At 44.6% G+C, this 18,193-nt stretch overlaps 1 protein-coding gene across 1 annotated transcript in view; it reads right to left on the reverse strand.

Annotated features, from left to right (window-relative positions):
- Positions 1-18,193, reverse strand: part of DIS3L2 (DIS3 like 3'-5' exoribonuclease 2) — a 196,733-nt gene that overhangs the window by 102,941 nt on the left and 75,599 nt on the right. Inside the window, 1 exon segment of the mRNA XM_009323570.1 lies at positions 12,495-12,668. Coding sequence (XP_009321845.1) covers positions 12,495-12,668 — 174 coding nt within the window.

Below are 18,193 nucleotides of genomic sequence, written 5' to 3' on the forward strand. Positions count from 1 at the left end.
CCCGCAGCGCTGGTGCACAGCCTGCTGCCCTTCGGGATGCACTGGCCAGGCTCCGAGCAGCCTCTTAGCATGCAAACTGCAGGCACAGACACAGCTCGCCGTCTGAGATACTTAAACTCACAGATGCAAAGCTGAAGAGAGGTCCAGACAAATACTGATTTAGCATTTCTCACCAGCTTTTCTATGTGCAGCACAGCTGGGATATGTTTTACCACCAGGCTCAGATCCGCTTCTCCTTTAAAACTACTCAAGGGACTTGGACTTGTAGCTTGTCACAGGCAGTTTATTCTGGGCACAGACTGCAAGGTGAGGTAAGAAAGTCACTGAGCAAGTAACACAAGGAATGATACTCCTTGGCATAAGGACTCTGCAGAAGTGTTGCAGAGCCGATGGCCAGGTAGTGAATGGGACAAGAAAAGCTGATCTGCAAGCAGAGCTCAAAGTTCATAGCAGTGAGATAATCCTGGCACGCAGGAGTACACCTCGCTGAAGTTTTCTAAGCAAATTCCGCTCACCAGTAAATTGCATTATTAAGTGTGATGACTTATATTTCTGGTTTTCAGGTTTTATTACTGGAGAAGTTTCAGATGGCTATAGGGACCGGGGCTGGCATGTGGGAAAGAAAACAATCCACCGAGTGACGGGACCACAGCTCTGAGCCCGAGGGCAGCACCCCGCACATGTGCTGTTCCAGGGCAAGGTCTCCGAGGAAGGCATGTTCTCAGCTATCTCCTCCTGCTTTTCCTCCAGCCCTACTGGTATCACCTTTTATCTCCAGCACGCTGCAGAGAGCCGCCTCTCGTCCCGGAGAGACTCGGCGCAAGGCAGTGAAAAGCAAGGGGAGGAAGGGCTGGGTGTGGGCCGCGCAGCCTGCCCACTGCTCTGCAAGCTGTCCCCTCCCTTGGCACCCTACGCCAGCCACTCCTGTACAAACCCCCAGGGAGGACCCTGGAGGCAGCTGACAAAAATCATCTGGGTGAAGAAATAACATTGCTCCCAGCTATGTGGCAAGTCCGCTCCACAAAGAGGAAGGAGCCATTCAAATTCCTCCCCTGACCATACCGTCTGGCTGTACAATACCCCAAAGGCTGTGGCACAAGGGATCTCGGAGAGATCAGACCACATTTCTGACCGTAACCAATAACAAAACCAACCTGCAGTGGGCTGTATGACTAAACCTCAAGGCAACAGTACTTTTTATGCACCTGCTAATAAAGACATTGCTTAAGCACAAGCAAATAGCCCGGCTACATGCATGCACATTTGCATTGACCACAGGTAAATACAAATTGGCAGCTGTGTCCAGCTTCTGGAGGGGCACCAAGGTGACCTTGTGGGTTAAGGAGCTTGATCATCCCCCTCTCCCCCTTCTTTAAAAGCCCCGAAGGAGCCATCTCTCATTGTCATTACACCCAATAAAAATCTGTTTTATTCATTTAAAATTGTCAAAACATACTTTGTAAAAGTAATGAGATGTTCCAAGTCCACTCGTTCCAACATACACACAACTTGGTTAGTTAAAGGAAACTGGTTTAGGAGATACAGACACACACAGAGTTAAGAGATTTTCTGGTCTTCATGCTGGAAAGGACTAGAGATAAACATGTGCCTTTAAGAACCCCCCAGCCTCCTCACACTGATTGAAAACAAACATTTCGATGTGGAAACTTCCACTTTTTACAGGAGCCTCTTTGTCCAAAACATATGTTTAATGCAGGTTTGCAGAGGTGAACCTGCTCTGGCACGGAGTTTCTGTCGATGGAAGAATAAAATCTTTTCTCCCTCCTCCTCATGGCCAGAGGTTTCATGGACCAGAGTAAGGCAAAGCCTACGAGAGTTTTGGAGGATCAGGGGAATAGCTTGCACTGAGCGTGGTGGACCTGCAAGCAAGAGTCAGGAAAGCACATGCCACGCACAGACTGCCCAGACCCTGCCAGTCCCAGGCAGTGCCCGGGAGTGCTGACCCAGGCACCTCTAGCCCCGAGGCAGTGACAAGAGCACTGCTAAAGCCAAAGCTCGCACGCTGGCTCCGTCTGCCATCTTGCAAATCAACCACCTGGGGAAAAAAACTGCAGAATAGAGCACTTAGTTTATTAGGCAGTAACGACAGCATCAACATATACAGGCTGATATATCAATCCTAATTTAAGGAAAGCTAATTAAGTGCAGTTTCTCTTTGCACAGCTTAAGGAAGACTAATTAAAGCGGACAAGCATATCTGCAGAGCAGTTAGTCTTTTTACCTTTAACAGGACCTAAAATAAATGGCTAGTGCAGCGGTAGAGGTAAGATAAGTAGTCTGTTGGTGAGCTGGAATTACCATCATGGAAATTAAAATGTTCACAGATCACAGGACTGCAACAGCAGTTTGTTTTGCTTTGTGCAAATACGTACATCTACGCAAAGGTATTTGCAAGAATCAGCAGAGAAAATACTGTACAGTTGGTGCTGTAAGGTTTGGTACATTTCAGTTTTTGCCAGCTAAACTGTTCAGAATTCAACATATCAGAGTTAGCCATAAAATATAAACACCTATGAGACACGGAGATTACAAGTCCCAGTGGTCAGGGCTCCATCTTCACTCAAGTGGAAGGCTACTTGGATCAAGATGAAGCATTGCATTTGTAAGCCATGGGCTCAGGCTGTATTAGAGGCAAGGTTTCTGGCATGGCCAGTTATTGGGCAAAGTTAGGGTGTTACCAGTGCGATTTTCTGTAAAGGCAGCTTGGTGCTGCTAATTGAGAGAAGCGCCAGGGAACCACCAAAGGTCTCCCAACAGGAGACCCAGGCAAAGGGGCTTGGGTAGAATTAAGGTGCCTGAACTTAATTACCTTATTTACCTCCCCATCCTGACTCTCTCCCAAGGGCAAGTTTCAGACTGAGGCAGCCTCCTGCAATGTTTACTGGTCATTCACGAAAACCAACACGTCCAAAACAACTACAAAAGAGAACAAAGAACCCATGGCGTGGAAAAGCTGGCTGAAACCCACTGCCTGTGAATTCCCAGCACACAAACACTGCACAACTGAAAATTCAAGCAGCTCAGTGGCTACCCACATGCTGACCATGCTGCCCTGCGCCAGGCTCGGTGCTAACAGCCCGCAGTCCCTCTAGTCATCCAACGGCTCCTAAAGCACCGAGCTCAATCTTCTGCAGAAGCGTTAGCCTATTTCCAAAGACCAGACTGCTGCAGCTGGAGGTGAGACAGTAATGACCATCATTTTGTTTATTAAAGTTTAGGCAGTGCAAGCCTTCTTTAAACTTGAGCATGTCCGTGCTAAGACATTTACAGTACAAGTGACTGCATGTCTAGACACTTGCAATGCATTTACATTCTTCTAGGGACTCCTTAGATTGTCCTGTTCTCTCCACTTTGTGAGTACATACAATAGCCTGGTGGGAGTGAAAGCTCAGCCTCCTGGTTTACCCTTATTAACTCCAGCTCAAAGCTGGCATTTTAAAATTAAGCAAAGCAAAGACACTTTTAGAATCTTTAAGCTCTTCAGGTCATTTCTAGGACCCTGCTGAGCTCCATCTTGCAAAAGTTAAACAGACATCATTTCTCAGAGCTGGAAACAGTTGTTTTAATTTGGGAACAGGCATCCTAGAGCTGTCAACTCACTCCAGTGAATGCTACTAACATTTTTTCACACAACAGTCCAATTGTTATGGCAACCAAAAAAATCAATCTCATTCTTCAATCACAAGTAAACCCAGCTCGACCACGGCGTCTGCGCAGGTTTGTTATAAAGTGCCAATAAGCATGGGACCAATTCCACTGATGTTCATCACTCAAATGGGGATGAAGTACTCTTTCTCAGAGAGAAATTTCAGAGAACAATCAGTGCTTGAACATTTTAGAGACTTCAACATCCCACTCTTAAAGACATCTATTACATGTAGTGTTTGCCATATTTGCCACACTTGATGTGGCAGATTTTAGTTAAAACCCCAGAGTGGCTCCTTCCAAGACAGATTCTTAAAAGGAATATATTAAAAAAATATGCATGCAATAGAAGTACCCTGACAAATCTCTGAAGGCACTCTGAATGCCCTGTAACACACTGACAAAGATACTTGACACATCACAAAACTCTTCTTGCATGCTGCATGAATTTCAAAGTGAAATGAAATTATAAAATAATTGGAAGCCAAAACTGCCTCCTCCGAACACTAATTGTTATAAGCCCCACAAAAATCCAGCACAGCATAAAATGCACGGAAAGCCCAACTTTCAACATCAAGCCAGTACTGTTCTTTTTAATTTCTCTGTGTTTATGTTTTAGCTAATGTCCTGTTCTGGTTCAGAAAACAGACCTTGGTCCAAGACAGCGGCTGACAATGAGTCCTGATGTATTACACATCTACAACAATAAACATTTACATTTTCACCAAGGACTGCTCACTGGATTGCCAAACCAGAATCAATTATTCCTTCCATATATTTATGGCCTCCAAGTAAGGAGGAAGATGGAAAAAAGAGCACTGCAGTCTTGTAACATACCTAAATGGCTTGAAAAGCCAACATATATATAAACGAGATCAGAGTCTCTGAGAGACCAAGTACCAGCAGTATTTCCTACAAGTCATGCTGTAATTGTGCCACAAATATAATGAGGTCTCTGCACCACCACTATCCCACGCAAGAAGGTGGAGTGTAATTCAAAATGCACTTGCATTATATAAACTACTTTAATCATAGATGCACAGAGCTAGAAATGGAAGAGACATTAGGTCATCCAACCCCCATAGGTCAGAGCCGGACTACTCATGACAATACATTTGCAAGGACTTTCTCCAGTATAGTATTAAGCATCTTTAGTGATGAAGTTTCCAATACTTTCCTAGCAGTCTAAGCTACAGTCTATTTTAGGTTGGACACGAAAGGTTCCCTCTTTGTTTTAACCTTACTTGTCCTCGTAACACCCCTTTCTATCCTCCCACCACCTTAAACGATTCTCATTTTTTCATTTTGGTCCACGTATTTTAACTATCAACTACTATATCTTTCACAAACTTCTAGTTTCAGTGTTGGCAAATACACATTGAACAGTTAATCCTTCCTTGTAAATCAATCCCTCATCTCCCAGAATATTTTTGACAGTTTTTTCTGGACTGCCCCACTTCTAATCCATGCTGTGATACCTCCAGTACAACCCTGCCTCATACACCTGCATGTGTGCCATCTATATTATGACTTTTTTTTCTCTTTTTAGAGAGTGAGGATCTGTGAATAACCTGGGAACAAGGATCCAATCACCCAAAAACTTCAGGGCAGACGGACAGGTCAAAGCATGCTTCAGACCACTCCATCAGAATAGAGCCATGAGGAAAATGTTGTTCCTTGTAACGACCAGCCTGTCCTAGTGATCAGTGATCAGCCCTGAAATACCACAGCAGGGATATACTGCCTCACCTACTGAAGAAGTTCTGGGTTTCTTCGTCCGCAGCATCAGAGACAGATACCTGGGTTGACACCAGGACTTGCATCCTTCATTTCCTATCTACCCCCATGCTATCTGACCTGTAGCAAGAGAAGGGCACCAGCAAAGCACCATGATATCAAGGAAAGTGGCAGTATTTGGCACACCTGAACTGGGCCACTTAACAAATATAAACATGAGAGGATAGGGCACTTTCTTCCGTTCATCAAAAGCCCACCTTGTGATTCACTGGAATCCAGTAAGAAATGGACACGTTCTCAAATTGATTTAAGATTTTATCCTCATCTCCCTCTGTTATTCTCTCCATTTGTCTCCATAAAATAGGCAGCCAGGCAGGAACAAGACCGTATGTATAACAACCTAGTCGCAAAAGTTATTACTGTTTTCCACAACTAAACAGATTCTTAACTAAGCAAGCTTAGTTTTGATGGCCTACAAGATCAGAATGCAATAATCCTGTCCAACTACATACCACCGATTCCGCTTGAAGCTACACTTCCAATGACCACACACACCTTCCCGTAAGGAAAAACACCAGTGAAATTGCCAGTGTGTCTATGTACACCAGCCACTGGTAACAACAGCATCTGAGAGCAAAGACCATGCATCATTTTGTACAAAACAGTATCACCACAACTGCTGTAGCTATAGTGTAGTAGAAAACGTTATGAAAACAGAGAGGAGGACCCGAAGAAGCCAACAAGAAGCAAGGAGCTGAATCACATCACTCTGACAGCAGCACCGTATTTCTTCAGAATTTTACTTACTCAGCTAATGTGTGAGGATGGAGCTAATGCGAGCTCTCCTCACCGATCCAAGAAGGGTACCGTTCCCCAGACTGCCTGGACAGCAGAAGTACCCAGAGCAGGTACAGCCATCATCACCATCTTCTGGAATCAATCCTGTCAGAGAGGGACTAGATCTGATATCCTTAGACACCGCTGAGTAATCCTTTGTATGCCTTGTATCTCCCTATGGAGAACATTAAATTAGTCACAGCACAGCTCAGTGAGAGGGCAGAGATCATAATCTGGCCCTGTTTGTGTCTCCCCTCCACACCAAGATAACAGTCAGGTCTGCAGCAATGTTGCTTATACATTTGCTAAACAAGCCATTTCTCAGTTTCCATCAGAAACCAGAGCATTTTTACATATCCTATTATAGCTGAGTAAGTCTTGCTCTACTTAACACGAGCTTTTTGTAGTGGAAAATCTCCAGGAAACAAGCTGTTTAATGATGTTTTATCTGACTTGCACTCATTTCTAACTAAAGTATTCCACCTGCCTTGAAAGACATCTGTTTCAGAGGCTGACTGCTTTCCTCTAACACCCCTTGCACAGCTCAAGGCTGCCATTTTTACCATCACTTCTAATTTTATCAGCCAATAATCTCCCCAGGCATCTACAGCAAAGAGTATGCTGTCAAACCTTTACTATAAGCACTGCTAATCCCTGTTACCAGCTGTAACACTCCTCAAGAAATAAATAAATAGCGGGCAGAACTGCAGTGCAGGTACTGTCCTGCTGCCAGTGCTTTCCAGTTACAGTGCTACTGAGCTTCCCTCCACAGTGGACACAGAGACACAGCAGAGCACCTCCACTCTTCCTCCCTTATCAACCAAAGGAAGGATGCTACATTTCTGAATCAGCAGCCAAAATTACAATTTAGCCTTCAATAACTTGGATAGCTTTAGGTCAGTTGCAATTGAGGTCACATGCTGAAATACCAAGATGCAAATTCTAACTGAAAGCTTCGTTGCATTAAAGCTCTTTGCCTGCAAGAGCAAAGTTCATTAACTTTGCCCTGCAAGGAAAGCAAATGAACATTAATTGTCTCCTGCCAATGCAGTGAATCCTTGCTGTCCCCCGGTCTGATGCCCTCCAGGCCTTTTAGCCTCGTGGGAGGAATGGACAGTTATGCTGCCATTCAGAGGGACCTCAGCAGAGAAATGGGCTGATGGTAATCTCATGAAGCTCAAAGGGAAAAGCAAAGTCCTGCACGTGGGGAGGAATAACCCCATGCACCAGTACAGGCTGGGGACCAACCAGCTGGAAAGCAGCTTGGCAGAAAAGGACCTGGGGTCCTGATGGACAAGTTGAATGTGAACAAACAACATGCCATTGTAGCAAAGGCAGCAAATAGCCTCCTGGGCTGCATTAGGAAGAGTGTTGCCAGTAGGTCAAGAGATGCAATCTTTCAATCCTTCCTCTCTACTTGGCACTGGTGAGACCACAGCTGGAGTGCTGTGTCCAGTTCTGGGCTCCCCAGTACCAGGAAGACATCAACATACTGGTGCAAGTTTGCTGAAGGGCCTTGATGATGATTATGGAATTGGAGCATCCGTCCTACAAGGAGAGTCTGAGAGAGCTGGGACTGTTCAGCTTCAAGAAAAGAAGGCTCAGGCAGGGAGATCTTATCAATGTGAAAATATACTTGATGGTAGGGAGTAAAGAAGACAGAGCCAGACTCTTCTCAGTGGTATCCAGCAAAAGGACAAGAGGCAATGGGCACAAAATACAGGAGATTCCATTTAAAGGTAAAAAATGCCCACGTTTTTACTGTACTGTGCGATTGAACCCCAGAACACATTCCTCAGAGGGGTTGTGGAATCTCCATCTTTGGAGATATCCAAACCCCAAATGGACACAGCCTTGAGCAGCCTGCTCAAGTTAACCCTGCTTTGAGCAAGGGGGTTGGAGTAGATGATCTCCAGAGGTCCTTTCAACCTCAACCATTTGGTGATTCTCAGGAGTTCAGAGCTGCTCAGTTGAAATCAGTCAGTTTCTGCTCCTCAGACCACATCCATCTTGTAGATATTTCAGAGTTTCTTGCCACAGCACCCTTTCTCTGCTCAGTATTTTTAGCTCATTGTTTTGTATTTTGCCAGCTGAGAAACTGCAGTTTGTAATTTTACCTTCAGCTTCATATTTCTTCTTAAAAGTGAATACAATGTCCTGTTTATAATAATAAAATCACTAGTTGGCAGGATGACATCAAATGGAAAAAGAGAAAGCAACTGGAAAATTTAGAGCAAGCAATTTTGAGTGCCAAGTTTCACATTTGTAATAGTCCAGCGGAGGTCAACAGGCTCACTTATTATTAGGCAAATGGTAAAGAAATAGATATCCTCAAGTTCTTCCATGTTAGACTGTATAAACCATCTTTACTTGAACAGGCTCTAGCACTTTCCAAAAGAGTGATGTTATACATTTTCCACAGTAACACCAACAATGGGAGACAAGCAAAAGGCAGAACTGCTTTGCAAAGAACGGCCTTTTTTCTCTCTCCAATATTTAGGTTTTTGTTTCCCACTATGATCGGACTTTCCTGGCTTTAGTTTCTTGTCCCAGTTAAGCAGTAAAGGAAACAAAAAGATATGAATGAAATTAGAAACATTTGGAATGAGTCTTAGAAATAGCTTTTGGGTTTCTTAGATTCCTGGCTACACCTCTTCAAATGGCCTCCTCCTCCAGCCCCCGTCTCCTGCACCCACCTCTGAAATTTGCATTTCCTCCTTTGCCCTGACCTCTCTTCTGTTCAGGGGCTATATTTTGTCCCACACCATTGAAACACTAAGTGCAAAGCAAAGCAAACAAGGAAATGAAAATTACATGTTGAAGCACTGGAAAAGACCGGAAAATGGTTGAAACTTTGCACCCATCAAAATTTGTCTCTATGACACTAATCCTCCAATGTTTCTCTAAAAGCAGAAACCAAACACTTCTCAAACTTCTAATGAAAAAATACCAATTCCAGCCAACCTGAATAATAAAATGAGAACTCTGGTCCTATCTGTATTATCACATTTAAAGTCTCTGGAAGGGAAGTTTCCTCAACCATGTTATTCTGATACTTTATGAAACTTCATGCTCTCTATAAAATACAACTGCAGTATGCGATGCCAACACCTAATACTTGCCTAGTGCTTTTCATTAGAAGTTTTTGGTGCTCTTTACAAACAAGTAAGCTGGGAGTGCCCGCGAAATACTTGCCTAATTTTACAAACAGGTAAATCCACGCAGGTAAAAAGCAGATGTCCATGGCAAAACTGTGCACTAGTGGCAGAGCAGAGAGTTAAATCAGCTAAAAGATTTCAAAGCTATCCACAAGGTTTGGATCTTTTCTGCCTTAAGTAATATTAAAATATTATGTAAACCTTTCTTTGTGAGCCATTACTGGAGAAATGAGGAAGAAAAAAGATCTCTTGGAAGCAGTTCTGCACAGGCTATGTAGGTGAGATCACAGTTGCTATCCAAACAGACTATGCATGGCAAGAACAGGCTTCCTGTAAAACTGAAAGACTTGCAGGAAGATCAAGGAACATATTTACAAGATGGCATGGACAAAATATCCTTCCCTCCTCTTGCCCAGCCTCAGCAGCTTGGTGAAACACATTGTCTCGCTTTCATCTAAAACCACGCTCACAAATGCCTCCGGTCCAGAACCTCTACCTCCGTGCTCTATACATTGACTCACAAACAGACCCGACCGCACTCAGGACACTGGTTAGCAGAACACAGAAGTTACCTTTTGAGGAGGAAAGGGTCGTTTCCCATGATGAAAGGAAACAAGGAAAAGTTATCTCAGGAAGAGGAAACACCCGAAAATGCAAGACTTTGCTTGGGTCTTGGTTCCAAATCCCAAAAGCTTAATGCACGACACTAGAAAATTTACAGCACTGTGTTACAGAACTGAAGAGGATTTACTAGAGATGAAAGTATTTTAAGCCAAACTCTAATATGGGTTTACTCTAGTCCTGTGAGCAATGTGTAAACTGAATTAGGATGAGCTATTTAGAAGTGTTAACATGGCTGTTTCAGGAGAAAAGATGAGTCTTTATCTTAATAATAATTTCTCTTATATTGTACTCTCAGAGTACTGTACAGTAACCTGGGGAGCCTGACAGATCAACATGCACGAAGTACAGCAAAGATGGGCACTCACAGAGGCAGATGCTGTTGAACACGGTGTGAGCTCCCCTGGAAAACCAGGCATAACTCCCGTGTGCACCCAGACCAGATACCCAGGTTCAGGTGTCTTCCTCTGGATGCCAGCCTGGGCCAGTGTGTACCGGCTATTTGACACTGCAGACCACAACGCACTTATTGCTGACAATATGAAAGCTAATATTTAATACCAAGTTAAAGCTGAGCTACCTTGGGACTTGTCAAGAACGGTCTCTCAAGGTCTGATGGCTGAGACCAGAAGAGATGGCGGCCAGGTCTCCAACTGCAGGACTCCACTCAGCTATGATTCACGCTACATTTACTAATAAAACTCATCTTTTTCTGGACAGACAAACCTCTCACTGTGAGGAAACAAAAAAGAAGACTCATCTGTATTTTACTTTCCATAACTAGAAGTCTCATGTTATCTCCATATGTGTTTAGACCACAGACTAGTTAGTCAGCGGTGTGGCAGTTGACATTAAAAGGATTAGTAAATTAAGCTCAAATAATTGTCTTAAAAACTTTGACTGTTAAATGTTTATATTTGAGAGGATCAAAAGGAAATCTACTTTGTAGTGTGCACTGTGGTCAGGAAGGGGCAGAGAGGGATTTAAATGGCTTAACTGCAAAACTGTTATCACCTTGATAAGTCCCAGTGCAATAATTCAGCAATAAAAGCAAGAAATGCACTTACTTAGAATTTGTTTCCAAAACTGATTGTCTGACTGGAGACAAGTCAAGCTCTTTATTTGCTTGAAAGAACTTGGTCAGAAGAAACAGAGAATGCTACTGAAATGTAGTCAAGAATATAAAAATAAGCACTTCCCAGTGACTTCTGAACTGCAGCATTCAGTATCTTTTTTTTCAAAGCTACCTGAAGCCTACAGTCTGGATCTGGTATCTGAGTGTTACCTCTAGTCAATCAGGAGTGTGATTCTCCCCTGAATTATTCCATTGTATGGCAATGGAAATCCAGTAAAGCTGAAGCAGTAAGGAGGCTGCAAGCTACAGCGCAGGATTAGGTCCAAAGTAACATCTGGAGTCTGGGTACAGATACAAGTGGCTGCCGTTTATCTGCTTATCTGCTCAAATTGCTAACGTCCATGCCAATAACACAGATAAACTGAGAGGGAGAGGAGCTTGCTATATATATGCAGGTGCTTATACCAGTGCAGTGTCTTGAGGAATCAGGCTCATGGGGCTGTTTCACCTCAGCAATATGCAAGAAAGCAATGAATCTGCCAACTGAGACATGATGCTCTAGCATAAGCAAGGGTGGGAGTGGAACACACCGTATCATCTTAATAATGCATTTATTGTTTTGCTTTCTTGCACCTTCCTTTATTGCAAAGTGAGGTTCTAAACAAATTTCTTTTCTTTTGTCTTTAACTGTTTTCTAGTAAAGACGTCTCTGAAATCTGACATTTTGAAGCATAGCAAATCCACTAGTTTTGGGTAGTCCAGCAATGTCAGAGTGTCTACCGCCCAGCAGACTGTGGAGTTCCTGAAAGCTGGTGGGAGCATCACTAAGTTGCAGGGATGGCTAATGTGAGGTAGGTGGACAGCACAGAGTTGCCAGGCTGCAGGGACGGACTGCATTTGCCAGCTGCTAACCTGATCAAGAGCTGTCATAAACTCCACATGACACCAGTTCTTCAAAACAGAGAAAAATGTTGAGACTAGACAGGAAAATGCAGGACAGTCTCTACCTGTGCTTAAGTTTCAAAGTAACAGTGTCCAAGATCATTTGATCTGCCAGGCATTCAGAAAATCTCTGCTATAAAACTACCACTAAAATACGTAATACATTCCAGACAAAAACATAAAGCTTTCAGATTAGGTGCCAAACACCAAATTTTCAGTTTTCAATAGTTCTTTTCAGAAAAAGCCTCTTTGCCTCACAAAATATTTCTCCAAATAACTGATCTTCTGGGTTTGTAGGTACTTGAAAAAGCAGTTTCTTTCCATGCTAGCACAGGTAATGTGTAATATGGTACATGTAATAAACTCAATGCCTTTTCAAAGTGTGATGAAAGCAAAACAAAACAAAACAACCCTGCACCACCCAAGAAGGAGTGTCAGACCACGTTTTTTGTCGTTACCTTAAATCTCTTCTTTTGGCCATTTCTCCTGGTGAAATAACCCAGGGCAGGCTCTGAGGAAGACATTCCAGGGCTTCGGGGGAAAAGTCAGAGAAATCCACACCATATTCTGTCAGGATCCCTTCCGTTTCCGGCTCAATCTCCCCAGCCTGCCCAAGACTTTTGGCCAACTGCCTGCAAAAAGAAAGAAAGGGATGCTTTTTTTAAGTGTATAATTACTACTGTCATGTTGTTACTGTCCCCGCAGAGAGGCTGCTGAGCCCTCAGACGTACTCTTTCACCCATTCACTTCTCCCTGAGTTTTGGCAGAGGACTTAGCAGGAATTCAGACCATACCATGACTTATGTCTGCTGGAGATGCAAAACACTAGCCAGACAGTACCCTGCGCTGTTTCGTGCATCTCATTTTAAGGAAACGTTTTATATTATTAGGTTTTTGCAGAGGTAGGAAAGTGTCAAATTTTAGAAAAAAATACATTCAACAGGGATAAGAAAAGCACAGCCCTCCACACGGGCAGCTCTAGCTTTACGCATGGCTGGTTCCCTTGAGATCCTCCTTCCTCTCCTCACCACTGAAAAACGTGACTCATCCCCACTACCTGAAATGGAGAACAGGTTCTCTCCAGATCCTAGACAGCTCTGCAGAAGACAGCTCCCGGGGAGCTCAGCACACTGCTCTCCATCCCAAAGGATACACACCTCTGCCTGGGCAAACTCATGCCCTATGAAAACATCACAAGGTGTGAGGAACCCTTACTGCCTTCCTTACAGGAGTCGCACACACAGACATGCCCACAGATCGTCTTTCCAACCATTTTCCAGGCTCTTTCCAGGACCTAAACATTCCCAGTAGTTTTTCCCTCCTCTCCTAGCTAAGCAGAAGGCTCTGAACCAGGAGCTAACTGGAGAGGAGCCAACAATCTAGAAGCAAGTCATAGGCAGAGGAAACTGTCCCCCACATGCTAATAGTCTTTGATGAAGTATTCTGCACATGTGTGGATGAGGCTGCTGCTCCATTATGCTTAGAGAAAGTTTCCATCTGCTCCAGTGCAAACCCCAGCACGCATTTGTTCAACAGCTCTGGTGTCAAACAAGCGTTTGGCTCTGGACACAGCACGCAAACTGGGGCTCCAAAGGAGTGGGACATTTGTTCTCTCCATACCTCGTTACAAATACTACATGAGAACCTATGTCCCATGGTGGCTCCCCTTGTCCCCTTTCTCACCCCCAGACTGCTCCACATACATTGAAGGTTGCTGGTTTTTTTTTAATATACTGCCATTAGGGCGAATGGCACATTACAGCCAATAGAGATAACGCTCCTGACCCAAGAAAATTACAACTGAAATTAAGGCAAATCCATCAAAATATGACACAAAAGAGAGGGGTAATAATATAGTGCAAAAACAGCCACTCTAATAAGTGTTTTTCCACTGCATAAAATACACAATCATTATATTGATCCTTCTGCTTTAATTCCAATAAGTGAGAACAGGCACTAATTACTTTCCTAAATTGGGGCCAAAACAGTGCACTTGTCATTTGGACGAGCAAGATGCTCTCAGGGCTTCAAATGTGCCATAAACCCACAGAACAAACCCCATCCGCGCAGCGCAAGCAAGCCCATCTTCTTTATGGGAGCACAGCTATCTCTCTTCACAACGGGAAGGGCTGCGTAATAAACCTGTCACATTGTGTAATATGCTGGAAAGGATTGCGTGCTTCGTGGCGTGGTAAATTGTAGAGTTCACATTGCCTAGCTTTAAAATAAAAATGAAAACAAGGATAAAAGATATTTCCCTCCATTGTTTCAATTTTATGTATAAACTGTATGGCAGAAATACGTGTGTGTTTGGCATCGAGGCCGAGTTCTCTGTTCCTGCAGCTTGGTCCCAGTCTGATCCTTATTTTAATGTAAATAAACGAGGCATCAGTTTTATCTCGCTCTCTCTCAGCAGTAACAATAAACCAGAGAAATCACCACTTCATTTCCAATGTCTAGTGCGGAGCTGGGAGACTGAGCAAGGACGACCCCGTGGGTCTGCAGGCCCACTAGCACCACCAAGGATGGACTGAAAAAAAAAAGAGGAAAAGAGAGGACATGTTGTCCTACCAAAAAGAAATGGCAAGGGCTTGAGTCTCAGGTGCCCCTTCTCTTGGAAGAGCAGAGCTGGGCAGTGCACCAGGAGGGCTGCTGGACATCTGCACGACAAGTCATGGAAAGCACCTCTGAACGCCAGAGTGCTTTCCAGCTCAGTCTTGAAACCCATGTTCTCTTGATCCGTTTACTGAAATTAGATTACGAACCTTAAGGGGTTTACCCAGAGGTTTGATATAGGACTAATATTTTTTAATAGTAATTAACATTTGATTTACAGTGTTCCAGGGAACATTTCCCAAGTACCTTGAAATAAAAAGTGTACAACTGACTTTAATTGGGGCCATGTTACAGTCACGCAGACACGATGACTTGCATCAGAGCAAAATCTGACAGGACAGCATGTGATCAAAGGTAACACATATAGGATCACCGATGGCCCTGGAGTAACAGCCAGGCTGTAAAATCACTCATGGGGCTCTGCGGCCACCAAGGGTAGCAAGAATAGTTCAAGAGGCTTATAAACAACAACAGGCACAGGGCCCAGCAGCAGTCAGACGTTCACTCCCAGGGAGTCACGGTGTCTGTGACACCCCAGGCTTGCATGTATCTCTTTTTTTTTAAATCTTAAAAGGTAAAAGGAATTATAATGGTTACAGACGCAAACATTCCCTTTCTGTGACGTTGATGGGGGAGCATTAGAGCACCTTGGAGGGTTCCTTGAATACCCTTGGACTGATGTCAGACACGGTGGCAGCATGCACCGACAGGAACGTGCTGCAGTCGGGGCATTGGGCAGCACACAGAACAGGGTATTCCTTCAAAGCAGCCATAGCTGCAAGCTCATTGAACTGTTCCGAACTGTTGACTCATTGGAGCTTGACCTCCCCATGTGTGTGCGCCTGGGGCAGAGCCACACTCATGCTGCCATCTTCCCCTTCATGGTGACACTGATCACATCTATTTGGCCACCCATTTCTACAAACATTCAAGCCCTCTCCACTCCCCAGACTCAGCTGAAACTGGCCAACATGTTCAAAGGTTACATGGTAAGAACTCTCCAAAAAGACAAAGCATAATTACATAAGGCTTGCTTCCTTTGGAAAGCTGGGCAGGCTCCCAAATGGGAGTGAATAACTTCCATGGGGACTTAAAAACCTTACTCAGTCTCTCCTGGAGCAGACTGGTCCACAGTCATCCTACATGGAGGGTTTCTTTCAGCAGCAGGAGAACATCCTACACATCAATAAGCCACTGTTCCTAGAGGAAGCTTGTACAGGAACAGGAGAGGGGACAGCGAGGAAGACCATCCGGCTGCTGCCACCACCCAGGGCCTGGAGCTCACAGGCAGAGCTGCACAGGCTTGATAAAGCCCAAAGGTCCCAGTGGAGATGGCAAGATGCATGGCCAGATGCAGGGCTGAGCATTACGGAGACAGAGAGCTGTGTCATGGGAATCCCCAGCGCCCAAGGGCACAGTCCAGCCCCACTCCGCACCACGGAGCTGCCTCCCTTCAGCTGCCGGGCCACCCACCACTGGAGCGCAGGAGCAGCATGGTGCTCTCCACGAAGGTGGGGCCATCCCACGCTTCAGAATGGTATGGTGATTAGCTGTGCTGAGGGAACGCAGCTTTCCTGAGAGACAGTCCCATCTGCAGGAAGGTGTTTTTCCAACAGAGCTACACTCCTTGAGGATCAGACCTTCCCTCAAGCCTTACAGTGAGCTACCCAAGGTATCTAGTCATTTCCCCTCACGCCAAATAAATTTGTGAATTAAAAAAACAGAGATGAAAAGAATTCAAGCCACTTGGATGGTTTTGGAAAGAGCGTCAAGTGAAAGAACATCCTGCAACGTTTCATTTTATTGCAAATGCCGTGACAAATCTTGTCACCTTGACAGACCAATATCTAAGGCCCTGAGCTAGAATAGCAACAAGCCACGTGTGACACAGAGGGAATCAGTGATTCAACATTTTACTACTACTTTTTTTTTTTTTTTAACAGTCTCATCCATCACCACATGTGGGGGCAAAAAAAAAGATTCGGCCTTAACTATCTCCAAAAGTGTAGAGATGTCTGGACTAATTCTCCAAACAGCCTTGGACTCCAACACTGAAAAAAGGTCCCCAGAAAATAACTGTATGTAGCAGTACTTGTAATATTTATCTGGAAAAGGATAATATTTTGGAGCTATTTTGCTTTATCTGCTACCTGAAGCAGGTACAGCTAAATGGCATTTCACTGCCACGGTAAAATCACTTCACATGCAGGATGGAGCACAGCAGCACACACTCAGGACATGACCAGCGGGACATGGAGACATTAGTTCCTCCCTGTTCCTTCCCAGCACACTCGGGGTAATAGGGTGCCCTTCACAAGGGACAGTGTCTCACTGGTGACCACCAGGTGGCAATCACAACACAGAAACGCACCCCCCTCCCCAAGGCGACCTCCAGGGACTGTCAGGTTGCCCCAGTACAGGTGACCACCCTCGGTGGCCAGTGCCACCACCAAACTCTTGGCCAGGGCATCCCACTGCTCCAGCCACATGTGGTCACTGTGAAGACCAGAATATGCTGTGAACTGTGCTTGGAAACAGGGCACTGAACTTCCCAAGGGAAAAGTAAAGCTGAGGAAGGTGCATGACCAGCCTGGGGGAGTTCAGCTGCAGGATGGAGAGTACCTGGAAACACCCAAGGCATCCAGGGGAAATGACTGCCAGCTATGGAGGGAGTTTGCCTTGTTGTACTTCCAACAGACTTAGATGGTGCAGAGTGATGAACTACAGGCTCTTTAGTCCAGACACATTCAAAACCATCACGGTGCTGCCAAAGGGGTATCATGAGGTCTGTAGGCAGAACTAAGGGGTGCACAAGAAAGTTCAAAAAACCATGCGTGCAATGAGCTGCAGATCATCTGCTCTTCTCCTCTCCTTCAGGTGCACCATGACTAGCAACATGGCTTATAAACAAGCTTATAAACCAGCCCAAAAGCAAACAGGAACTTTTGGGACCTTCAAGAGGTTTCCTTGTCTTTCAGTGTTTAAACACGCATGTATTTATAGTTAAAAACAAAATGGGTCACCAAGGTTTTATGCTCCCATCTCCACAATGCACTTACTGAAGTGCAACTGAGTCCCAGAGGAAACAGCTATGTATGAAGACAATCATGGACATCTTCTCTCCTGACAACACCCTTTCCACCTTGGAAACTACCAAGACAGCCAGATGAGAATATACAATGTTGTCAGAAGCACAGATTAAAGACACACACATTAGCCAATGAAAAAAGACATTAGCCCATCCTCCTAATTTCCCCCGTTTCTGCTGAAAAGGAGGGTTATTCATGACAAAAAGCCAAGCAGTACAATCACCCTCCAGTCTTTTCTCTGTTGGAGTCAAAGAAGACAAAGAAAAACTCTGCCAATAAGAAACTTAGTCACAGTGAAGTTCACAGCACAGCCAGCCTCTAGTTAAGTGGGGCTCAAAGGGAGGCCACTTCAGTTCATGCATTGCAGTTTAGCTAGGAAATACTGAGTGACTTAATGGCTCATGTGGCTCTCAAGGAGTACACGTGAAACTTGCTATTACTGGGCACACAAA

The sequence above is a fragment of the Pygoscelis adeliae genome, unplaced genomic scaffold (assembly GCF_000699105.1).
Source record: "Pygoscelis adeliae isolate BGI_AS28 unplaced genomic scaffold, ASM69910v1 Scaffold245, whole genome shotgun sequence".
NCBI classification, from domain to species: Eukaryota; Metazoa; Chordata; class Aves; order Sphenisciformes; family Spheniscidae; genus Pygoscelis; species Pygoscelis adeliae.